Here is a 25,263-nt window from a genome sequence, read left to right on the forward strand (position 1 = left end):
CTAAAACTCCATTTGGAAAATGCTTGATTTGTAGGCCGAGACAAAATTTTGTTTTTCTAAGATCTTTTATCTCAAATTCATTTTTCAAGTAATTTGTTGTTCTTGTGAGCTCTTCAGGAGTTCCAACAAGATTTAAATCATCAACATACACTGCAATAATTGCAAATCCGGTTTCTGATTTCTTAATGAAGATGCATGGGCATATAGGGTTATTCACATACCCTCCTTTTAGCAAGTATTCGCTAAGGCGATTGTACCATATGCGTCCAGATTGCTTTAATCCATACAAGGATCGTTGTAACTTGATTGAGTATATGCTACGAGGCTTTGTACTATTTGCTTCAGATAATTTAAATCCTTCAAGGATTTTTATGTATATATCATTATCCATGGATCCGTATAAATATGCTGTAATAACATCCATGAGACGCATATCCAGTCCTTTTGAGACTGCCAAACTAATTAAGAAACGCATTGTGATTGCGTCCATGACGGGATAATATGTTTCCTCGTAGTCAATACCAGGTCTCTACGAGAAACCTTGTGCTACTAATCGTGTTTTATATCTTATGATCTCATTATTCTCATTGCGTCTTCGTACAAATACCCATTTGTACTCAACGGGCTTTACATCTTCAAGTGTTTGGACTACAGGTAAAAAAACTTCTCGTTTTGTTAATGAATTTAACTCTACCTGTATAACTTCTTTCCATTTTAGCTAATCATTTCTATGTTTACATTCTTCCACATTTTGTGGTTCGGGATTTTCATAATTTCTTATGATATCAGAGGCCACTTGGAAAGTAAAAATATTGTTAATAACAATATTATTTCGATTCCATTTTTCTCTCGTGTGTACATAACTTACTGAGATCTCACAATTTTCAGGTACTTGTGCTTCTTCAAGGGCTTCTCATTCAATATGTGCCTCTTCGGGGCTTCTCGTTCAATAGGTGCCTCTTTAGGGGCTTTCTACATTATTTGTGCATCTTTTAGGGCTATAGATTTATCAATTTTAAAATGATCAGTCATTTTGATGGCCTCTTCTAGAGTACCAAGTTTTTCTTGGGTTCTTCTTTTCCGAGGAGTTACATCCTTTCAGTCGACAGGTCTACCACGCTTCAGACGTATCTTAGATTCATTTGTTAACTGTCTTAAAGGAACATCAATCCATGTTGGAGTATTTGTAGCCGGATATGTGACTTTATCACTTTCTTTGTATCAATGAATGCATCTGGTAATTGATTTGCAAGATTTTGCAAATGAATGATCCTTTGAACTTCTAATTCATATTGATTTGTACAAGGATCAAGATGGGTCATAGTTGATGCCTTCCAACTAATTTCTCGTCGTTCTTCAGGAATCGACTTTTCTACCCCTAATGATGGGAAAACACTCTCATTAAAATGACAATCTGTAAAACAAACTTTAAAAACATCGTCTGTCAAAGGTTCAAGATATCTTATGATAGATGAAGAATCAAAACCTACATAAATCTCAATTCTTCATTGGGGACCCATTTTAGTACATTGTATAGGTGCAATTGGTACATATATTGCACAACCAAAGATTTGTAAGTGAGAGATATTTGATTGTTTTTCAAGCACAAGTTATGAAGGGGAGTATTCATGGTAAGTTGTAGGTCGAATACGGACTAAAGCTGCAACATGCATAATAGCATGTCCCTAGGCGAAAGTAGGTAATTTGGTTTTCATTAGTAATGGTCGAGCTACTAATTGGAGGCGTTTCATAAATGATTCTGCTAAACCATTTTGGGTACGAGTATGAGCAACAGGATGCTCAATATTTATCCCTACCGACATGCAATAGTCAATGAATGTTTAAGAAGTAAATTCACCAGCATTATCAAGACGTATTGTCTTAATTGGATAATATGGAATTTGTGTTCGTAATCTGATTATTTGTGTAAGGAGTTTATCAAAGACAACGTTACGTGTAGAAATGAGACAAACATGTGACCACCTAGTAGAAACATCTATTAAGATCATAAAATAACGGATTGGTCCACATGGTAGATGGATAGACCCACATATGTCCCCATGTATTCTTTCTAAAAAATCGATGACTCAGATATCACTTTAGTAAAAGATGGTCTAACCATCAATTTATCTTGTGAGCAGACAACACATGAATATTCATTGGGCAAAATAATCTTTTGGTTCTTTAGTGGATGCCCATGTGAGTGTTCGATTATTTGACGCATCATTGAAAACCTTGGGTGACCTAACCTGTCATGCCAAATGACAAAAACTTTTGGGTTGTTGAACTTTTGGTTCATGACAACATATGATTCAATAAAATTTATAGTTGTATGATATAACCCAAAGAAGAAAGTCGAGAGTTTTTCCATTATAAGCTTTTGGTCAGGTATAATGGAAATAATGTAAAGATATTTTACATTATCTTCATTCATAGTTTCAATATGATATCCATTTCTACGAATAACTTTAAAACTGAGCAAATTTCTTCTGGATTTGCTAGAATATAAAGCGTCATTTATATGGAATCTAGTTCCATTTGGCAACATTATGTTTGCTCTTCCAAAGCCTTCAACTAAGTTTGTAGTACCAGATATGGTACTTACAATAGCTTTTATTAATGCCAATTCGATGAAATATCTTTAATCTCGAAGAATTGTGTGCGTGGTTGCACAATTTGTGAAACATACATCATTCTCATTCATCTTGAGACCAAATAACACATGGATTTCAGACATAACTAAAAAAACAGGCATAATGTAAATAACAAAAGAAAATTATATGTAAATATAAGACATAATAATATATTATTTCATATATAAAGTAACATCAATCAATGTTAATTTTCTCATCATTTATCAAATGGTCTGTTTTTTCATTCGGACCTCCAAAGAAATTAATGTCATAGTAGGTTAGGTCCAATCCATCACTATTGGTAAAGTTCATATCTATCTCTTTTCCTTTTACTTTTACTGATGCTTGGTAAAGGTCGACCAAATGTTTGGGCGTACGACAAGTATGCGACCAATGTCCCTTCATACCACATCTATAACAATTATTCTCATGGTTCTTAGGAGGTTTATTTTGTAAATGCTTTCCATTTTCTTGTTTTACTTCAGTATTGTTCCATTTCTGGTGGTGCAATGAGACTTTCATTTTTTGAGAATTATTACTATAAGAACCATGGTATCAAAGATTTCTTCCACGACCACGACCACGTCCTTGTCCTCGTCCATGTCTACAAGTTTGGGACGATATTGCCTTCACTTCAGGGAATGGTTCAGATCCAGTTGGACGAGACTGGTGATTTCTCATCAAAAGCTCATTATTTTGTTCAACAACAAGAAAACATGATATTAATTTAGAATATTTTGTAAATCTACACTCTTGATATTGCTACTGGAGGAGCACATTCGAGGCATGAAACGTAGTAAAAGTTTTCTCTAACATGTCTTCTTTTGTGATTTTTTCTCCACACAGCTTTAATTGAGAGCTGATTTTGAAAAGTGCGGAATTGTATTTACTAACAGTTTTAAAATCTTGCAACCTTAGGTGCATCCAATCATACCGAGCTTTTGGGAGAATCACAGTTTTCTGGTGATCATATCATTCCTTCAAATTACTCCATAGAGTAAAAGAGTCCTTTATCGTAAGATACTCATTTTTTAAACCTTCATGGAGGTGATGACGAAGGAAAATCAATGCTTTTGCATGATCTTGCAGGGATGCTTGATTTCATTCTTTGATCATAGCCCAAGGTTCATTGCATCAAGATGTATTTCAGCATCAAAGATCCAAAATAGATAATTCTTTTCCGAAATGTCAAGTGCCACAAATTCGAATTTTGTGAGATTCGACATTGTCAAATAACTTCATATATATGACAAAACAATATTATTAGAATCAATTATAATAACTTGATAGTATTGGTATAACTTTGATTATAAACAAAATCAAATAATTTGTTTATAACTTTTAACAATATGTAACAAAATAAATCAACAATAATATAAATATGTAAAATTTTATTCTATATAAAGAACTTCAAGTTTAAGATACGAGAATTATCTTCAGAGCAATTTGTGCTGATAACGTGTTGTAAAATAAGGACAAATACAACGCAAATCAAAGTAATAAAGATGAAATATATTTTACTTTGATATATAATAGGGAAGAAGAAATCAGAGAAGAGAGTTGAGAAAGTTGAGAGAATGAAAAACAGAGAAAATAAGAGAAAGTAAGAAATTTCTTTCTTGCTTAGGGATACATATTATAGGGGATGAGAAACATTTTTATAAGCTTTTCAAATGACGTCCATTAATATTCCTATTAATGAATATTAATGGAAGTCATAAATAATATTTAATTAACATTTATTATAATTAATGTGGTGACATTCATTACTTCAGTTATAACAAAATCAAACCTTTTGTTTTGGGCCGGCCTTGATTTAGCAGGTCCTGTGCTAAGCCTAGAAAATCAGGCCTCTTATGGTATGGAGAATGATGGCCACCTCGATTTGTCGCTTTCAATTAGCAAAAATGATGTTTTTACATCATATATCCACAACTTATATTCTTAAATATAAATAGAGATTTTATTATAGTTAAGATTTTATTGTTTTAAATTAACATGATTTATGATGAAATATTGATTTAAGTTTTTAAATAAATTAAAAATTATTTGATTAAAAAAATGAAATAATTTCAGATTTGTAAATCTAACTCTCGTGTTTAACTAAAAAATGATTGAATTTTAATAAAAATATCTCTATTTTTTTTATAAAAAAAATATATTTTGTTTTAAATTATATGAAAATAATTTAAAATATATATTACTTTTCAAGTTTAAATATGAAGGAGTTGGATTTACAAAATCGAGATTTCATCGATTTTAATCAAATAATTCATAAATTAATTTATTAGAGAAATATTTGTACCAAAAAACTAAAATACTCTCTATTTTAAAAAAGTAATATTCATTTAGAAATGATAATGAGACCAGAGATGGATTGTTCTCACCTCATTTATTTCAAATAATTCTCATATTTGAATTAATAAAATAAATTAAATTAGGTGAGTCGGGGTGGCTATATAGATTGCTCATACATCTCTTATCTCGTTTAACTTGTTTTCATTTTTTAAAAATTTTTACAACTTTTTTTTTAAAATTTTAATTATATTAAAAATAAATATATTTTATAAAATAATCACAATATTATATTTTTATTACTTATTTATTGAAAAGTAATTGGGGTGAGATGAGATAATGCAATGTTGAACCCGTCTCGGGTTTTAAAAAAAATATCAAACTCGTAATTAACTTGTTTATTTTAATTTCAAACTTGTCTCATTAGAAATGAGATAAGACAATATATATATATATATATAAACAAAAAAACCCCACCTTATTATCATTCTTATGGGACCTCACATTCGTTCATGCATAAATCCATTTCCTGTTTAGGTATTAGAGGGTTCCTAGTTAACATCTATATTCATAGCGCAAATGATAAATGTTTCAAATTATTATAACAAGAACAATTATGAATAAAACCGGCAGACTTTAATTAATAAAGTCATTATTTGCAATGCCAATTATGAGTCTATTTAAAGCATTAAAGAAATATATAAAATGTTACAACTCTATTAAAAATAAAAGACCACCAGACATCAATTTTCAGGTGTGATAAAAGTTTCTTAAAAAAATTATTGTTCGTCTTTTCTAAAAACTAACTTAAGCTTTAAAGGGGTGTGTTCGGAATAACCATCTTGACACACCTTATTCCAAATATACTTACCATTCATTCGGAGGAAGTTAGTCAGAAAAAGCCATTATTAGTTGTGTACCAACAATTTTTATTGGTACAAAAAAAAAACATTTTTATTTAAATAATCTTAAAAATTAGATCTTAATTTTAAATATTATTTAATAAGCCTCTTAAATAAGATTATAATATTACAATTTTTAATTATCAAGTAATAAAACAACTTTTGTTGATGTGATAATTTAATTGAAATATTTAATTAAGTAAAATAATTTTAAAAGATTGTGAATCTTTATAGTTGACATGATATCCCATGCTTTGACAGTTTGACCACAATTAAATTATAATTTTTTATTTTATTTTAAAAGCAGAACAGTAGAATGACAATGAATGGATATGGCGCATGAAATTGACGCCTACAGTAGTGGAAGAGAAAACGCGTGGCCTGCAGTGGATGTGATAAAGAATTCAGACAGTGGGCCAGCGGCAACCAAGGCCCATGGGCTAGTGCACTCTACACGCTTTCTTCAGACATCTCCCTTTCACCTGTCTACATTTGTGCACACCCTCTTTATTTTTTTTCCATTTCCTCTAATAAATTTTTTTGTGGTGGGATTAATTTTCATAAATATGAATAAATAAACAGACTTTCAGAAAATAGCTTCAATATATCAAGAATGTGAAAATTTATTTATTTTTAAATAATTAGATATATAATTAAAATTAAAAAAAAACTCTACTCCTATACAAATAAGAAATTATGACTATGATACCTTAATGCATTAATTTTCTCTCAAAATATTTACAAAAATCAGTCATCCCTGTATTTATAGATCTTCAGCTACCTCCGTTGGAAGTTCAATTTCTGGATGCAGACCCCAAACAAGAAGGCAAAGAAGACAGCAAAGCCTACCAAAATGCCAGCAACTGCCCCCATGAAATCCAGATCATACCCAAAGTGGCTTTCCACATACCATTTGATGCTTGGGCTTGGCTCAATCCCAGCCACGTTGATGGTCTCCTCCATGTCCCCATACTGTGACACAATCAATCCGTATACTGTCCACGCCACTGGGCATATCCAATAGTACCATACCCACCACTTGGGAATTCTCTGAAGTTTTGAAAATCAATTGAATTTGTCAGTATATTCTTCAGTGATTTTTAATCTCAAAAACATCTTGTAATGGAAATGGTACTTAGAAATAATTTTTTTGATAAAAATTTTGAAGTGTTAGAAAGGTTAGAATGCTTCCTAAAATCATATCCAAATGGATACTTACAGGTCTGGGGATGAAGAAGCCTGAGAAGAGGGTGAAGAGTGAAACAAAAGCTGAAGCTACTATGGCTGCTTCTTCATGATTTGCTGTGATGGAAACTGTCATCATTCCATAGTATGTGAAGTAGAGGAAGGAGAAGAAGGTGATGAAGAGGAACCAGAAGAACTTTGCCAGTGTCCATTGGAAGCATGCCAGGGCATACACTATGACTGAATAGTATGTGGCTTGAACGAAAACATATGGTATTTCAGCTACCACCTGAGAAAAAGATTAACCAAAACTGCTTAAATAATGGGAGAGATGATATTTTAGAATCCTAATTTATGATCCATGGTACCTGTGCAATGGCATATGGGAAAGCATGGTACATTCCAGCTGCTCTTTCTCGATAGAACACGGTTCGTTCAATGGCTACAATTGGCTGTACTGTCATGCAGTTGTTTACTCCGACAAACATGACAGACATGTACATTGCTCCAATGACCATTGTTAGGTCAGTTGCATTCTCCCTGGCCCAAGAAAAATTTTCAAAATATTATGTGGTATCAAGCTTGAATTCAGCTGAGTATTCACTGGAGACGAGGGGGGAAATTGAGTTTTTCTAGCAAGAATCAAGGGTGATAACTCATGTTGATGCATCGTGTTTGTGTCGAATAAAAAACCTTACTCACTTGATTAAATAGGTCAACCCAAATACGACATAAATAATAATCTAATTAGAAGTATAAAGCCATATGAGCTAATTACGAGACAAGTGATACGTAATATAACCCGTTTAATAATTAGGTCATATTTGATAATCCTATTGAGTTAGATCTTATTTGAGTCTATATGATTAACTTCCTAATATGATATGTTTATGATTTAATGGACATATTTATTCAAAAAGAAATTTTAAATGAGTGTGGGTAAAATAAGTTATGGTTATTATAAATAGGATAATTTAAATCAAATTCATGTTATAAAGGTTGATCCAAAATAATATGTTTATTAAGTGGTTATGTAGGTCGACACAAATTTGATCTCCCAATGTTATTATACTTCATCCAAATCCACCGTAAAACATGTCGAGTTTGAGTCCTATCTGTGAATTGTACCAAATTTTAACAGGCCTAGCGGGAATAGACACTGACCTTTTAGTGCCAACATGCCAGAAGATGGTGCCAACCACAAGAGCAGCTGCAAAGCTGAAGAAGTAGCGAACAAGATTGTACTCAGGACTTCTCCAGTAGGTCCACCATTGCTTCCAGAGGCAGGATTTGAACTGCCCCCATGTAGACTGAGAGTACTGTGTGGGAAAGTAGAGGTCCTCTGCTCCCTCTGGTGGCTTGCTCAACTCCTTTACTAGGGCTTTGTTCTCTCTGCTTATGGACTGAACATGTTAGAATTTCATAGCCCCAGGGAGTGTTATGACTTTATATATATTTCATACTTACTGATATTGGGGCGATTTTATTAAGTAGTCTGCAAAATTGATTCCAAGTTGGACTTCAGCTGAGGCTGAGCTCACTTCCAGCATCCATGCCGCTGGATTGTATTTTTCCTTGATTTTCAGGACACCGGGAATTGCCTGCAATATGTGAGTAACAATGGAATCAAATGTGTTTTTTTGGTTCATTTTATATAGTAAGAACAGAGGAAGGTTCGGTTCCACAGACCTCAAAATATTCGATAATCTTATGAGAATTCTGACCCAATGGTCCTGAGTAGATAAGCTCTCCTCCTGTCTTCATTAGTAGCAGCTGATGAAAAGTAACGTGAGAGATTCTGTATTATTGCCATTGAAGCCTTTCAGAAAATATAGAAATCGGTTATGGAGATGGTATTGGTCATTACCTCATCAAAGGCTTCAAAGATATCGATACTGGGCTGATGGATTGTGCAGACAACAGTTCTTCCAGTGTCCACTGTGTTCCTCACCGTCCTCATCACAATAGCTGCTGCCCTTGCATCAAGGCCAGAGGTTGGTTCATCCATAAAGATGATTGAAGGATTAGCAACAAGTTCCACAGCTATTGTCAGCCTCTTCCTCTGTTCTGTTGATAAACCTGTGACTCCTGGAAGCCCCACTAGTGCATATTTTATGCTGCTGAGCTCGACTAGCTCCATCACTTCATTCACAAAAATCTAAACAGAAAATTCAATTCAAATTTTGCGTCATTTTGGAGTTTAGTATCAGGATAGATATGGTAAATTGATATTCTCACCATCTTTTCTTTGTCAGGAACTTCTTTAGGGAGCCTTAGGAAAGCTGAGTAGATCAAAGATTCAATAACAGTGACTTGGGGAGAGTGGATATCATTCTGCTCACAGTAACTGGAAATTCTTGCAAAAGTTTCTTGTTTCTTGGGGAACCCAGATATTCTAATGTCCCCTTCAATGTAACCCCCGGTTTTTCTTCCTGCTAGAACATCCATCAGCGTTGTCTTTCCAGCTCCACTAACTCCCATCAGTGCAGTAAGGACTCCTGGCCTGAATGTTCCTGTCACTTCCCGAAGCAACTGCAGCCTGTGCTCTGTCACTCCTTGGCTCTTCATTTCCTGGTAGAATCAGCCCAGTTGGGTTATTCAACTAGCTAACTTTCTAAATCAAAGTCATGATGTTTCTCTAGATTTCTAAAAACACACCTTGGGCATGTCCACATAGTAATTTACATTGTCAAAGGACATGGATAGAGGTAAAAATGGAAGAATCATTCCTCTCTTAATGCCCGTTTTCTTAGGACTGTGTTGGCTACTCACTTGCTGCTTCTCCAATTCTCCTGAAAGATTCAACTCCATGTCAAAAACATAAAAAACCTGAAAAACTCCCAATCTTTAGTTTCTCCAAATTGGCCATGTTTCTGAAGTTCTTACTTGTATTGGATGAAGAATGTCTCTTTGACATTGTTGTTTGGTCTCCCTGGTTGGGTTCCTGTTCTTTTGCAGCTTCTTCAGATATTATAGCCTGTGGCTTCCCAAGAGCTATTTCAAAGAAGAAGAGACAGTATCAGAAAGGAAAACTTATCCTCTAAACAAATAAAGTCCTGGATTCAATTTTCAGATACAGAAATAACATTCTTTGAACTTACGATTCAGGTACATAAGCGAGAAGGTGAAGAGAATGTTGAAGAGAATGGTGAACCCCAAAAGACAAGCAGCTCCAATCCAGTACCAGTAGCTCTCTGATTCCACATCCACATTGTCTAGAACTGCTACACCCAGCAGAGTAGAATTGTCCGGCCCCTGCATTGTAATTGTGAAACAAATACTTCAATTCCTCCTTTTCAGTTTCTTTGGTAGACTTAGAAAGGAATAGGCAAAACAACCTACCAGTTTGTTCATCCACCTTGGAGAAAGCATTTCATTGATAGTCATGGCCTTGAAACCATAAGATAGGGGTGAAATCCAGTGCCCCCAGTTCCACCATTTAGGAATTTCATCTGCCCATCAGCACAAAATTTTCTGTTAGGCCTCGCGTATGAGACTTTTCAAGTATAAAATTCAGAATCCCCACTTGAGAAAGAACCAAAGTGAATGTTTTTCTCTGAGAAAGACCAACCTAGAGGAAGGATAAAACCGCTAAGCAAGAAAACAATGAAAAGAACAAGCGCTCCACCAGTGTGGGCAACAATCATACTCCTGCACACTCCCCCTATGAGTCTAAATACCCCAGAAGCCATTTGCTGAATCAGAAATATCATCAGCATCTGCTTGAAAAACCTGAAAAAAATGGTGCACAATAAGATAGATTTTTGGCGATTTCAACCCATATAAAACAGTACCATGGCAATCTTAGTTCTTACCTGCTAGTCTCAGGAGCATATCCTATGGTGTAATACACTATGACTGTCCAAATTACAGACTCCACGACCGATATGGGGATTCGGAGAAGACAACTCGGGAGGGTGAAAGCCCATGCAGGGTAGAAAAGAAGGTCTCTATGCTTGTAAAACACGGGGAGCCTCGCGATGGTGAGGGAAAGCTCGGCAAAACCATTGAACATGTTGATGATGATGGAAAATATGATTGCACCTATATAGAGTGGACCATCATCGTATGAGACATCAAGTGTGGTTCTGAGGAAGACTGTTGAAACGATGAAGGCAACGATGATGAGCTGAATGCCCTTGAAGATATACACAAATGAGGTTCTCTTTAGCAGAAGCCACTCCTTATCAAAGGATGTTTTGAGAAGCTGCATTTTTGGGATAGTGCATTTTTTGAAGACAAGGGCTGATTTGTGACATTGGCTCTTGTCATAGGGGAGCTTGAGGTCGTCCTCCAGCTGCAGCCCGACATGGAAGGCCTTGAACAGGGTGGCGAATTCGGTGACTGATACGTATCGGTAGGGCTCGGTGGAATCTGCCCAGTACTGCTCTTGATCCTTCTTTGAGGTAACCTGTGGCCACAGCAGATCACAAGTAAGTGTCACAGAAAGGAAGAAAAGGCTAGTACCAAAGTTATACATACTAAAAGGGATTTTGACAAGGGAAAAGTATGTTTTGCTTTCTAGTACAAATTATTACCCTAAATAAATTCTATTTTTGCTTTGAAAAGCATGGAAAACACTTTCCAAATGGCACGTAATGACAATGTGTTCAGCGCTGACCAACCTCTTGCAAGAAGTCCGCAGTGCCCTTTCTCTCAGGGCACTGGAACCCACAATTCTGGAAGAAGTGGAGTACGTGCTCCCTTGGGCCCTGGTACACAATCTGACCCTCCGATAGGAGAATAACATCATCAAAGAGATTGAACGTCTCAGGATCAGGCTGTAGCAGAGACATAAATACAGTAGAGTGAGTGAAGTGTGCGATCTGCTGCATGCATCTCACTATCTGCAGAGTCGTGGAGCTGTCCAGGCCCGTCGATATCTCGTCCATCAACAGAAACTTCGCCGGTCCCACTATCATCTCCCCTACATTCAAAAATTAGGAACCCAATTTTATTATTATTTTTAGTAATTATCATTAATTTTTTATAAGAAATATTCAAAAAAGAAAAAAGAAGAAGAAGAGAGAATTAACCTGATGTTACTCTCTTCTTTTGTCCACCAGAAATTCCCCGCATCATCTCATTTCCAACCAGCGTGTCCTTACATACATCCAGCCCTAATATCTGTTCCATGCCACATTTTTTTAAGGGCTTGACCCAAATTTAAATAAAAATAAAAAATACTAAAAAATGCCAGTTATAATAATTTACCTTGAGAATGTAGTCCGTAATGATACTGCTTTCATCTCCTTCCATTGCACATGCCTGAATGTTAAACATAATGGAAAAAATAATTTAAATAATAAGCATTACGAAAATTTTATTTTTAAAATATTTTTACCACCTTATAATAACTGTTAAAATAAGAATTTACCTTCAAGAAAAGATCCACGTTTGTGTCGGTAAATATTCCAATCTCCTCTTCTTTCTTCACAAGCTCAGTCAAGAGTTCTGATTTTGAAAATGATCTAAATTAGATCAATTATCAATAAAAGTGAATTTAGTTCTAATTTAAAATGAATTATGTGATATTTCAGATCGGATAGGGGACCCCTTTGGGCTCAGAATATATGACATATATACAATTGGATGTTGATCCTTATAAATGGTATTATAGTCAATCATTGACCTTGATGTTCCTATAAGAGTGCCTCCCACATCGGAAATGTTTTAAAGTCGTAAGGAACTTAGAGTAGACAATATCTTACATTAACTAATAATTACCTCGTCGAGAACCAATGCCCTGAAATCTTGCTGAATAATCTAAAGTTTCTTTAACGGTAAGCTCTCCAAGATGAACATTATTTTGGCTAATGTATGCAGACGTCTTTTGTGGCACGAATTCATTGAAATTGCACCCATTGTAAGTGATTTCTCCTTTGACCTAATCACAAAGAAATTAAATAAAATTTTAGTAACTTAATAATATTAATTTATGAGTACCATGGTATAAATTAAACGTTGGGAAACCTTTAAGCTTTGATCCAACATTCCGGCCAGCGCCAACAGAAGGGTTGTTTTGCCGGACGATGGGGGCCCTAACAAAAGAGTCATCCTGTATATATTTCAAATAAAATGATCAATAAATCAAGATGAATTTTTAAATTAATTTTCGGTAATTTTATAATCCTATAACATTACCTGGATGGCTTTATGATTGCAGAGATGTCTCTGAGAATAGTGTGGTTGGTTCTCTTGGCCAGAATGATTCCAAACAGACCAAGAGCTGATTCAAGCATGTTACGAGCAGTGTTTGTTAAAGTTGGAAGAGCTCTTGTTCCAACGTAGCAGTCAACTTCCACCCTTAGCCTCTCGATTCTAACTTCAACTTTTGGGAGTTCCACACCAACCCTACACCACCAAAACAAATTTAAAAAAAAAAAAGGAAAAAAGAAAAAAGAAAAATAAATATGTTTCACAATAATTAAATGAATTGAAAAGGAAAGGATTTATTTGATAATGATTTTTAAAAATAGTTAAAAAAAAATAAGGATCTATTTAGCAACTATTTTTAAAAATAATTTTATTTTTTCTAAAATCAAAAATCAAAAAAACATATTTGATAATAAAAAACCGTTTTTTATTTTTTGTTTTTAAGAATAAAAAATAAGGTGTTTTTAGAAAATCTCTTTTAATTGTTTTTTAGAACTATTTTAAAAAATAATTATATAAATATGTAAGCTAATTAAAAATAAAATACTAGATATAAAAATTATTTTTAAAACATATTTAAAAATAAATTAAAAACATTTTAAATTTTTAAACGGATTTTTTTTTATAACAAAACGTGAAGAGCAATTTTCAAAAATTATTATTAAAAACTATTTTCGAAAACAATTATCAAATCCTAAACAATTCTATGTTTGTGTTTATTTGAGAATTTGAAACATTCTTAATTGGAAGTTGTATTTTCAAATATTTTTTAAGGATAAATTTTATATTTAGGTACTTATTTTCATTTATATTTCCACACCTAGTTTTTTAAATAATAAAATGTTTTCAATAAATATAGGATCCTATTTCGCAACCAGAAAAGTTCTTATTTTCTCTAACAAAAAAAACAGGAAAACATATTTGACAGCAAAATATCAAAAAACATTTTTTTTTGTTTTTAAAAACAAAAAAGAGGGTGTTTTCAACATTTTTTACTTATTTTTTGAAAATTATTTTAAAAATAATTATGGATAATGATTGAAAATAAAAGTTAAAAATATTTCAAGTTTATAAACAAACTTTTGTTTTATAAAACATTAAAGAACAATTTTCAAAAATAAATTTTAAAAAGTATTTTTTAAAACGGTTTAAAAAAACACTTTTCAAACCAACCCTAATATTTTTCCCAAAATTGTATTTTTTTTTTTTTTTTGTATTCTAAGTTCTTTGTTCTTGATACCTTTAGGGTTTTAACTTTAGACATATATCAAAACCTCTTGATACCTTCAAGGGTTTAACTTTAGCCATATGTATCAAAAACCCCTAAGATTGATAGTGCCACATTGAACAAAAATTGTAAAATATATGCTTTTTCAATTTTAAAATGTAAGTGTTAAATTCTAAAAACTAAAATAAAAAATTAAAGAGAGTGTGGCTTGGAAATAATTGAAAAAATAATTTTGCATATTCCAAAACTTTGTCTTCTTCCGAGAAAGCATCAATGAAGAAAAAGGCTCCCCAAATGTTTTCCTAAGACTATGGTGGTGGTGCGTGAGGCAGAGAGCTCTTAAAATTATTAGTGAGGATGAAAGAGATGGACAAAGGGAATGAGACAGAATTAAATCCTGAAGAAAAGAAAAAAAGATGAAAAATTTAAAAATCAACAAGGGCATTGCCCATTTTAACCCATGACAAAACCCAAAAAAAAAAAAAAAAAAAAAAAATGAAGGAAGGAAAGAAAGAAACTAACTTACCTATCAAAACGATTTCTGAGTCTCTGCAGGAACTTCTCATTATCATCATCAGCAACCTTAAAATTCCTGTGAATGAAGTTCTCTCTGTCACTCTCATCAAGCTTTCCAACATCAACCTCCTTGTAGACCACCCTACCACTTTTCTCTTCACTCTCCCCCTCCACCACACTCTTCAGTATACTGGTTCTTAGTCTATCATATGTTGGCAGCTTCTCTAAAGCACCCCATCTCACAGCCTCTTCCTCATCTTTCTCCGGAAAAGAAGTGGGAGGCTGGCTTTCTGCACCACCATTGATAGTGTCCATGGCGGTCTGGCTCGTGAAGTTCTGAGAACCCTAGGCTTTTGAGATTCTTATAGATTATGAAGCTACGTACAAGAACAAATTTTAGAAGGATTAGAACTTCGATTGGATTGGGTATAGATTAATTATATACCAAGTGTTGAAGGTCATATATAATGTTATATGGAGGGAACCTCTTTCGTATGGGAGTCTAATGCGGAACATGCAAAGAGGGTGGGTGATAGACTTGTGATCCATGTGGGTTTCATGAGTCCAATCCAAAATACCCATTTGATCCAATCACTCAAGCCCGGCCCATTTATAGTTTTAAAAGTTTGTACACGTAAATTTCTTTCAACAAAAAATATGTGGTGAAATTGAATTTTGATTAATTTAAAGAGGTATAATCTTTATTTTGATCACCAGATAATGAATCTTAACTTGTGCCCTTGACTCCCGTTCATCAAGGATACAAATTCTTAATAGTGGATTCAAAATGCCTTCAATTTAATCATTGAATTTTTGAATTTGATATTTGAATCTTCGAAGTTGATCTTCGAACTAAATCTTTAAATCATTAAATTTTTTAATAGTTTCACCAAAGTGAAACTTTGATGGATTTCAAGAAAACAAGGAAAAAGGGAAGGGACGCATTTTCCTTCCCCTTTGCCCTTTTGTCCTTGAGAAACAATTCTTAGAAGGAAGATAAAACTACATTTCTTTTTCAAATGAAAGATTACAAGAAAAATAAAACATCCAAAGCAAAAAGAACAAACAAAAAGCAATTTGATGTTAACAACACAACAAATCTCATTCAAGTAAACAAGATCCAAGAACTCTTTACATTTACCAAATATATATATCTACTAAACATCAAAATTGATTCACTAAAATTTCCTTCATTATCTTCTACTCATTTAATATATATGTATAGTGTATCCATGCTCAGAACCTAATACAATTGCCACCATTTTCCTAGAGGTGGGATGGCTTCAATTACATATATATTTACAACAATCACCTTTACTGCAAAAAACCCAGCTTGAAGAAGCATCTTGTTCACTTCTATCTCATCTGGAAGTTCAATGTCTTGATGCAGTAGGCATACATGAAGGCAAAGAATACCCCAAAACCAACCAAAACTACAGCAACTGGCGCCATGAAGTTTGGATCATAACCAAAATGGTTTTGTACATACCACTTAATGGTTGGATCAGGTGACATCCCTGGGACCTTGATTGTGTCCTCCAAGTCTCCATATTGCGATACGATCAGCCCGTAAACTGTCCATGCTACTGGGCAAATCCAATAGTACCAGATCCACCACTTGGGAATTTTCTGAAATTTTAAACATTAATGGAGGTTTGAGTTAGTTTGTAGTGGATGAGGTTGGTTGGAAGGCATGAAAGTGGCTATGCCACTGAGGAAAATGAACTTACTGGTCTGGGGATGAAGAAGCCTGAGAAAAGATTGAATACTGCATAGAAAGCTGCTGCAAATATGGATGCTACTTGGTGGTTTGGTGTGATGGAAACAGTCATCATTCCATAGTATGTGAAGTAGAGGAAGGAGAAGAAGCTGACGAAGAAGAACCAGAAGAATTTAGCCGCTGTCCATTGGAAGCTCACCAAGGCATACACTATAAGTGAATAGTATGCGGTTTGAACGAACACATATGGTATTTCAGCAACCACCTGCATACCACCAAAATAGATTATATGAGACTTTATCAAGTGTCGAAAGTGTGGCTGAATTTGAAGCAAATTTACAGAAATGAACTGGTTATTATCACTCATGTTGCTTAAATAGACCATTTCCTCACCTGGGCCATGGCATATGGCATGGCAGAGTACATCCCAGCAGCTCTTTCACGATAGAACACCGTTCTTTCAACCGCTACAATTGGTTGGACTGTTGAGCAGTTGTTGATACCAACAAACAGGACTGCAGCATACATGGCACCAATGATCATAGTCAAATCATTTGTGTTCTCCCTGAAACATAGCAGAAATGTTGTAAGACTTTCAGTACTGTTTCTGAAAAATTCAAATAGATGGGTTGAAGAATCTGAGTAGGAAGAAGGATTGACAGACCTTTTGGTGCCAACTTTCCAGAAAATTGTCCCAACCAGGAGGGCAGCAGCCAAGGTGAAGGAGAACCGGACAAGGTTGTAGTCAGGACTTCTCCAGTAAGTCCACCACTGCTTCCAAATGCATGATTTGAATTGTCCCCATATGGACTGAGAATACTGTGTGAGGAAGTAGAGATCCTTTGCCCCTGGTGGTGGGGTGCTCAACTCCTTCACCAGAGCCTTGTTTCTCCTGCTCATATAGCCATATATGTCAGCTCAAAGCCCAAAACTTCACCATCTCAGAAGAATTTTGATATATAGTAATATGTTTTGACTTACTGGTACAGGGATGATGATTTGTAGTGCTCAGCAAAGTCCATTTCAAGCCTAATCTCAGCAGCAATTGAGCTCACTTCCAGCATCCATGTTGCTGGGTTATACTTTTCTTTAATTTTCGGGACTTGGGGAATCGCCTGCGATAAAATAACAATGGTGGGATCAGATTAGTCCATTCTCCTCCTTTTGAAAAGACTGGGTTTCAGGAAAATGAGGTACCTCAAAGTATTCAATGATCTTGTGGGAATTTCGGCCCAGAGGTCCTGAATATATCACTTGCCCTCCTCTCTTCATCAGTAGCAGCTGATGAACAATACCATCGGTGTGAGAGACAACACAATATAAAACATGATTGAGAAAAGTTGTGACCAATTTCATGATATCTACCTCATCGAAGGCTTCGAAGATATCTATGCTTGGCTGATGGATTGTGCAGACAACAGTTCTTCCAGTGTCCACTGTGTTCCTCACTGTCCTCATAACAATGGCAGCTGCCCTCGCGTCAAGACCCGAAGTTGGTTCATCCATGAAAATGATTGAGGGATTGGCAACAAGTTCCACTGCTATTGTCAATCTCTTCCTCTGTTCTGTTGATAAACCTGTGATTCCTGGAAGCCCAACTATGGCATCCTTGAGGTTGTCCATCTCAACCAGTTCCATCACTTCATCTACAAAAATCTGAAAGAGCAAAAAAAAAAAAAAAAAAAAAAAAACTTTTAGCACTCAAAATGACTACCTCATAATCAATTTAGAAGAAGCTATACTAGTTCTAAGTTCCAACTCATTACCATTTTTTCTTCCTTGCTGACTTCTTTAGGGAGTCGGAGAAAAGCTGAGAAAATCAAGGATTCTCGGACAGTTACTTGTGGGGAGTGGATATCACTTTGTTCACAGTATCCAGAAATTCTAGCAAAGGTTTCTTGTTTCTTAGGGAATCCAGAAATTCTGATATCTCCTTCAATGTAGCCACCGGTTTTTCTTCCTGCAAGCACATCCATCAGTGTTGTCTTTCCTGCCCCACTGACTCCCATCAGTGCAGTGAGGACTCCAGGCCTGAATGCACCCGTTACATCCCGAAGCAATTGGAGCCTGTCCTCTGTCACTCCTTGCTCCTTCATTTCCTGTTATGATCAACAGGGTTAGTTATGTTGGCGGTTAAGTTAGTTGGCCTTCACAGTCTAAAATTCTCCATTTGAAATCCATGTTATGTGGGTAGTAACACCAACAAAGGAAGGGATTCTTACTGGTGGCATGTCCACATAGTAGTTCACATTGTCAAAGGACATGGCGAGGGGAGTGAAGGGAAGGACCATTCCTCTTTTGGGAGCAACCCCATTTGCGGCATCCAGGGATGCATCACCACTCCTACTCATTCCGTTGCCGTTGGATAAACTGCTCAACCGACTGTTCATTCTCCTGATAGCCATTTCTCCTGAAAGATTTCACCCCATGTATGTAAATAACCAGAAAATTGTTTCACTGGCTAGTGATGATCGGAAGTGTTGATATGGGTTAATTTTATTTTCATGTTCCTTACTTGAATTGTTCCCGTCAGAAGAAGACAATGAGCGGGGGATGGAATCTCTTTTTGTACTGTTTCTCCTGAGTCTGGGCTCTTCTTTGGATTCCTCTTGCTCAGCTTCAATCTCAGTTGCTGTTTCTTCTGACATTATGGCCTGTCGATTTCCGAAGGCTGTGACAGATTTGAAAAACTAGTTACCTCAATGAAGAGAATGGAAAATAGATACAAGTCCTCCTTGGAAAAGATTGTTAGAACTTACGATTTAGGTACATGAGCGAGAAGGTGAAGAGGACATTGAAGAGAATGGCGAACCCCAGAAGAGCTGCTGCCCCAATCCAAAACCAGTTCTTATCATGGAAAACATCAAAAGCGTCTAGCACTGAGTCTCCCAATCTGGTAGAATTATCCGAAGCCTGTACATGAAAACTTGTTTTAGTCCATTAATGGAACTCTTATGCTTTTGATCTTCTTCTCTGATAATTGATGCATATTGTATAAAGAGCTTACCCGTTTGTTCATCCATCTGGGAGCATACAACTCATTTACAGCAAGGGCATTGAAACCATATGTCAATGGGGAAGACCAATAACCCCATATCCACCACTTTGGGATTTCGCCTGTGAGGAATGAAGCATTTCTCAGTTAATCAATCAAAGTTGAACTTTCATAGTAATCATATAGGATCTAGTTTAATGTACTAACCATAAGGAACAATGAAACCTCCAAGCAAGAAGACAAGGAGGAGAGTCAGAGCTCCACCAGTGTTGGCAATGATCATAGTCCTGCAGACTCCAGCAATGAGCCTAAAAAGCCCAGCAGCCATTTGTTGGATCAGAAACACCACCAGTAGTTGCTTGAAGAACCTGCAAAATTGGTACACATAAGTTCAAATCACACGCTAGGATTTGATTTAAACTTTTTGGGTTGTTTGGTTGATGAGAAAATGAAGGAAATTTTGTACCCAAGACATGCACCGTGACCAAGGGCCAAGACTTATCCATCCTACATCAACTACAAAGGCTGTGAAAAGTAATGAATTAGTTCTGATTCAACTGAGGTTACCTGCTAGCTTCAGGAGCAAATCCAATGGTGTAATAAGTTATGACCATCCAAACAATGGACTCAAAAATCGATATTGGGATTCGGAGCAGAAAAGTTGGGAGTGTGTAGACCCAAGCTGGATGGAAGAGAAGGTCTCTCTGCTTGTAAAACACTGGGAGCCTTACAATAGTGAGTGAGAGCTCAGAAAAACCATTGAACATGTTGATGATCATGGAGAATAGAAGTGCACCAACATATAATCCACCATCTGATTCATTCCTTGTATGCATTTTTGTCCTTAAAAACACTGTGGATGCGATGAGTGCCACTATGATAATCTGGACAGTCTTGAAAACATATACAAAGGCGTTTCTCTTGATCAGTAGCCATTCCTTGTCAAATGAGGTCTTGAGAAGCTCCATTTTTGGGACAGAGTATTTCTTGAACACTAGAGCTGCTTGATGGCTCTGGGACCTGTCATAGGGGATGGAGAGCTCATTCTCAAGCCTCATTCCCACATGGAAGCTCTTGAACCGGTTTGCAAACTCCGAGACTGGTATGTATCTGTATGGCTTGCTTTTGTCTGCCCAGTACTGCTCTTGATCCTTCCTTGAGGTAACCTGTGACAATTCCATTGTTTGCATACATCAATATTGGGGCTCAATTGGGCTGAAGACTGAAACAAAGTGGGCTCATTACTACTCAAGGCCACAAACTTTTTAGTGGGCTTTGATGGGCCTGGGCCATCTTGGGCCAAGGTGAGGCCCATTAGTTCTCTAGCTATAATGTGTGGCACACCCTACCATATCAAAGTAATATTATGATGAATTTATACCTCTTGCAAGAAATCAGCAGTCCCTTTTCGCTCTGGGCACCGGAATCCACAGCTCTCAAAGAACTCAAGGATGTGCGCTCGTGGGCCCTGATAGACGATCTGGCCTTCCGATAAGAGAATAATATCATCAAAGAGATCAAACGTCTCAGGGGCAGGCTGGAGTAGGGACATCAAGATGGTGGCCTCAGTTAAATGGACAATCTGCTGCAAGCACTTCACAATCTGAAACGTAGTAGAGCTGTCCAGCCCAGTTGATATCTCGTCCATAAACAGCGTTTTTGTAGGCCCAACAATCATCTCTCCTGCATTATCCAAATCAGCCCAAAGTCAGGCCCATTATAGGTCAACCTTGTCCATCATGCAATGCTATCATCATTTGATCCATACAAAATCATCAGACTAAATTATCATTTTTTTATCCTTTCTAATTTCAAAAACAATCAACATAAGTAAAGTGCCACCAGCCTAGATTTTGACACAAATATAACATATATATTATGGTGTCACGTAAAGGTTGAAGGGCCACCCAACAATGATGTGGTGTGTTGACCCAAGACCATTTTCCTAATGATGAGTGCTTGAAATGTGAATTTGTGCCCTTCTTTTTTTTTTGCTTTGTCATGAAGTGAAGAAGTGTATGATGACACTCTATGGGTGCAGCAGCTTCCATGAAGAGAAGAGAGGGTCGGTGGGACTCAGTTGCAGGATTTAGTCAACAACTAAATAACCCTCTTCTTTGAACTTCCGTTTTTGGAACAGTGACAACCCATGCCCCACATGCTGAGTTGGTAAGTAAATTGAGTTACAAATTAGGCAAACGCCAGCAGTCTACATCAAATACCCTAAAGTTTGACATATTAAAAGTCATACTGATATGGAAATCATACTTAACTTTCTTCTTGATATGAAAAAGAAAACTAACCAGTGGTTACTCGCTTTTTTTGGCCTCCGGATATGCCGCGCTGCATCTCATCTCCAACCATGGTGTCCTGACATATATCAAGCCCTAGTATCTGTTCCATTTCACAGTTACCATTATTTAGTTTTAGAAAATGTATAATATTTGACTAATGGAAAAGCGTTGAGGGTCATTTTTTAGGGGAGTTGGTGGCCAACTAAAAAGAATAGAAAAGGGAGCCCAAGGGGTCCCCCCCCACCCAATATCTCAACCATGAGTGCAGTGGGACAACAATAGAGTTGGTGGAGAGGAAAAGTTTGACAAAAACAAAATGAAATAGCTCAGAAAAGGGGACTTGGTGTTGATTTTTCAACACCTTCCGGCCCTATGGGGTAAAGGAATGTTGAAATCATTTCATTTAGAAAGGGTCCATGTAGGCTTCTCCCACCAACAACACTTCTCTTGCAGAATCATTCATGGCTAGCTGTGGAATATTTCCAACTCACCCTTAGAGTGTAGTCAGTTATGAGACTGCTCTCTACTCCTTCCATTGCAGTTGCCTTCATGAAAAGATCAACCTCTGCTTCTGGGACTATGCCTGCCTCCTTCTCCCTTCTTGCAAGCTCAGTCAGCAGCTCTACAATGTCAAACAATTCAATCAAACACTTCAGAAAAAAAAAAGAAAAAAAAAACCAGTAATCAACTTGTTAACAAGCGTTAATCATCGCTTAATTACCGTATCGAGTCCCGACTCCTTGGCATCTAGCCGAGAAATCTAGGGTTTCTTTTACAGTCATTTCTCCTATGTGAACATCATTTTGGCTAATGTATGCCGATGTCTTCTGTGGCACAAATTCATTGAGCCTATGGCCATTATAAGTCACTTCCCCTCTGACCTGTTCCATGCAAATTAATTACTATTATAAGATGAGTAATTAATATTATATCATATTATATACTTTTAGACTTACCAAACAAGCTAATTTTTTGTAAGATGTGAGCCCATGCAAAATATGAAAACTGACCTTTAAGCTGGAGTCCAATTTTCCGGCTAAGGCCAGCAGTAGTGTTGTCTTCCCAGAGGATGGTGGGCCTAACAGAAGAGTCATCCTATAACCAAAATAAATAAATAAATAAATAAATAAATAAAAAATTAAGATTATTGATAGTCTATAAAAGTCATTGTTCATTGAAATTACTTCCAATCATTAAGGGTATGAATTAACCTCGACGGTTTAACAATGCCCGAGGCATCTTTTAGGATGGTAAGTTTTGTTTGCTTGGCTAATCTGATCCCGAGTAGCCCCAGACCCGTCTCGGCGATGTTTAAGGCCGCGTTTGGAAGGGTTGGAAGAGCTCGGGTGCCAATGTAGCAGTCGGCTTCGATCGTCAAATGCTCGAACCTAACTTCCACTGTTGGGAGTCGAATTCCCACCCTGTAAATCACAATTAAAGTAGATTAATAACAACTTAATTACGTTTGATCAGAAACAAGTTCTTGACTCAGTTGAAATGACTCAACTCGGTTCAATTCCAACTGGGTCTAAATGAAATAGAAAACAGGGCAGGTATGATTCCTCTCGATGAAAATGGAGGAAAGAGAAATTCTTTGTTTGGTCTGTTTGGCTTGTTCTCTGATGAGAAAAACGAGGGACCAATTCTGGCCGGTGGCCTAGTTCAGAAGAACCATTCTACTATGATAATCTAATCAATATAAAAATTAATAAAAAAATAAAAAATAAAAAATTGGACGAAGGAGAGACGGAGTCAATTATTTTCCACCACAAGGAAGCTACTTTTCGTCATGCCTTAAAATATATCATCACTAAGAAAGTGACTTCTCTTTCCGGAAACTTAGTGCTGCATTTGGTGGCTGCCTCTTAAAAACAAAATTTCTTAGAAGGATATGGGTGTTTGAAATTTTCTTTTCCTTGATTCTTTAAATGTGCGTTTGGTAAGTGGGAATATGAAAAGAAAATTTAATGAGTGTTTGAAATTTTCTTTTCCTTGATTCTTTAATAGTGTGTTTGGTAAGTAGGAATATGAATAGAAAGTTCAATCTCCACTTTTAACCAATGGGGGGTTTTGATTTCTACTTTATTGTTTTTTATTAAGTAATTTAGACATAATAGTAAATAAAAAATAAATGAATTCTCACAAATATTCCCTAAATGAAAATTCTGAAAAGATTAAAATGTTATCAGAGATTAATAGAAGAGAAAGCTTACTTATCAATACGGTTTCTGAACTTCTTCAAGAACTTCTCATTGTCTTCTTCTGCAACCTTGAAAAGTCTGTCGATGAAGTTTTGTCGATCATTGATGTCGAGTTTTCTCACGTCGACTTCCTTGTGCACCACTCTGTTGCCTTGGTTGTTGTGATCGTTATCCTCGAAAGATTTTATTATACTTGTTCTTAATCGATCGTAGGTCGGCAGCTTCTCCAGAGCAGCCCATCTCAGAGCCTCTTCGTCGTCGTCGAGGTTGCTCCGGCGAGAACGCCGGGAAGCTGAGAACACATCCTCCACACCCCAACTCCCTCTGCTCCTGCTCCGGCTTACTCGTCTTCCAGAACCGAATCTCTCCAAATCCATTGTCGTCTTCTTCTAACGTCTAAACCAATGGACTTGAACAAGATAAGAAAATGACATCCATTAGAAGAACGTGAAAGAAAATGGACGAGGAAAGTTTGAGAAAACAAACAGCTCCGTTGGGCTCGACCCAGTTCAGTTTTTCAGCTCAGCTGAATTGGGTTCTTCATTTTTTCAAGAAAAACAGAAAAGACAAAATAAGCACGATTGCGTGCTGGTTTCTTTCCTTGTACTTTCCTTGTTTTCTTGGCAAACAAACAGGGCAACAACCAAGAAAATGACACTTACTTAGTCTGGTTTCTTGGATCACAGAAGAGCGACGAAGCTGGATTCCGATCTTGTAGGATGAGAAAGAAGTTGGTTTTCTCTTTTCTGGAGTTGTAAAGACTGTATATCCTCCTTCCCAAACTCTTGAAAATGTCCCTCTCTTCTTCTCTTCTTGTAAAGAGAGCTCAGTGGGGAGTCCATTTCCTAAGGAAACTTTCTGCCTATATATAGACTATTGTATAGAGACAGAGAGAGAGAGTATAAAATTTTGGATATGTGTGGACCAGGTTTTAATTGATTAAAAACGAAAAATAGAGAAAAAAAAAAAGGTTTTGTTTTAAATTTTTAATTATAATTATTAATTTATTTTGGAAAAAAAAAAATTGATTTCTTGGCTGGGTTCGAAGAATTCAAATGTGGTGGGCTGGTGGGTTTCCTGAATTCTGATTGGTTGTCGACAGAGAAAAAGTCAACAGTACAGGTAACTAATGTTTGGC

The 25,263-nt window shown here is 36.1% G+C and overlaps 2 protein-coding genes across 2 annotated transcripts; both read right to left on the reverse strand.

Annotated features, from left to right (window-relative positions):
• Positions 1 to 6,486: 6,486 nt before the first annotated feature.
• Positions 6,487 to 15,323, reverse strand: LOC100253259 (ABC transporter G family member 42). The gene is made up of 22 exons (XM_010656322.3): positions 14,926 to 15,323; positions 13,160 to 13,369; positions 12,989 to 13,073; positions 12,743 to 12,902; positions 12,393 to 12,469; positions 12,230 to 12,283; positions 12,052 to 12,142; positions 11,641 to 11,942; positions 10,831 to 11,426; positions 10,587 to 10,747; positions 10,358 to 10,467; positions 10,117 to 10,270; positions 9,902 to 10,009; positions 9,674 to 9,807; positions 9,254 to 9,586; positions 8,883 to 9,173; positions 8,705 to 8,788; positions 8,483 to 8,616; positions 8,180 to 8,407; positions 7,384 to 7,555; positions 7,050 to 7,304; positions 6,487 to 6,880 (listed from the first exon to the last, which is right to left on the reverse strand). The coding sequence occupies exons 1-22, from the start codon at positions 15,228 to 15,230 to the stop codon at positions 6,608 to 6,610; spliced, it is 4,317 nt and encodes a 1,438-aa protein (XP_010654624.1). The 5' UTR covers positions 15,231 to 15,323; the 3' UTR covers positions 6,487 to 6,607.
• Positions 15,324 to 16,085: 762 nt separating this feature from the next.
• On the reverse strand, positions 16,086 to 24,971 carry LOC100248134 (ABC transporter G family member 29). Its single transcript, XM_010656323.3, has 22 exons — positions 24,788 to 24,971; positions 24,138 to 24,534; positions 23,136 to 23,345; positions 22,935 to 23,019; positions 22,646 to 22,805; positions 22,416 to 22,546; positions 21,934 to 22,024; positions 21,012 to 21,313; positions 20,198 to 20,796; positions 19,838 to 19,998; positions 19,643 to 19,752; positions 19,395 to 19,548; positions 19,151 to 19,306; positions 18,858 to 19,045; positions 18,402 to 18,734; positions 18,001 to 18,291; positions 17,833 to 17,916; positions 17,617 to 17,750; positions 17,300 to 17,527; positions 17,029 to 17,200; positions 16,646 to 16,900; positions 16,086 to 16,544 (listed from the first exon to the last, which is right to left on the reverse strand). Exons 2-22 carry the CDS (start codon positions 24,500 to 24,502, stop codon positions 16,272 to 16,274), a joined length of 4,482 nt encoding a protein of 1,493 aa, XP_010654625.2. The 5' UTR covers positions 24,503 to 24,534; positions 24,788 to 24,971; the 3' UTR covers positions 16,086 to 16,271.
• Between the last annotated feature and the right edge of the window lie 292 nt (positions 24,972 to 25,263).

This window comes from Vitis vinifera, chromosome 9 (assembly GCF_030704535.1).
Source record: "Vitis vinifera cultivar Pinot Noir 40024 chromosome 9, ASM3070453v1".
NCBI classification, from domain to species: domain Eukaryota; kingdom Viridiplantae; phylum Streptophyta; class Magnoliopsida; order Vitales; family Vitaceae; genus Vitis; species Vitis vinifera.

Excerpts from the sequence above, each read along its gene's own strand:
- LOC100248134 (XM_010656323.3), bottom strand. The coding sequence starts at position 24,502 with ATGGATTTGGAGAGATTCGGTTCTGGAAGACGAGTAAGCCGGAGCAGG. Across the intron at positions 22,547-22,645 it reads AGGAGTCGGGACTCGATACG|AGCTGCTGACTGAGCTTGCA; the intron begins GTAATTAAGCGA and ends TTGACATTGTAG. Across the intron at positions 17,528-17,616 it reads AAATCATCATCCCTGTACCA|GAGAAACAAGGCTCTGGTGA; the intron begins GTAAGTCAAAAC and ends CTATATGAGCAG.
- LOC100253259 (XM_010656322.3), bottom strand. The coding sequence starts at position 15,230 with ATGGACACTATCAATGGTGGTGCAGAAAGCCAGCCTCCCACTTCTTTT. Across the intron at positions 13,370-14,925 it reads CTCAGAAATCGTTTTGATAG|GGTTGGTGTGGAACTCCCAA; the intron begins GTAAGTTAGTTT and ends TTGGTGGTGTAG. Across the intron at positions 7,556-8,179 it reads TGGCATGTTGGCACTAAAAG|GGAGAATGCAACTGACCTAA; the intron begins GTCAGTGTCTAT and ends TTCTTGGGCCAG.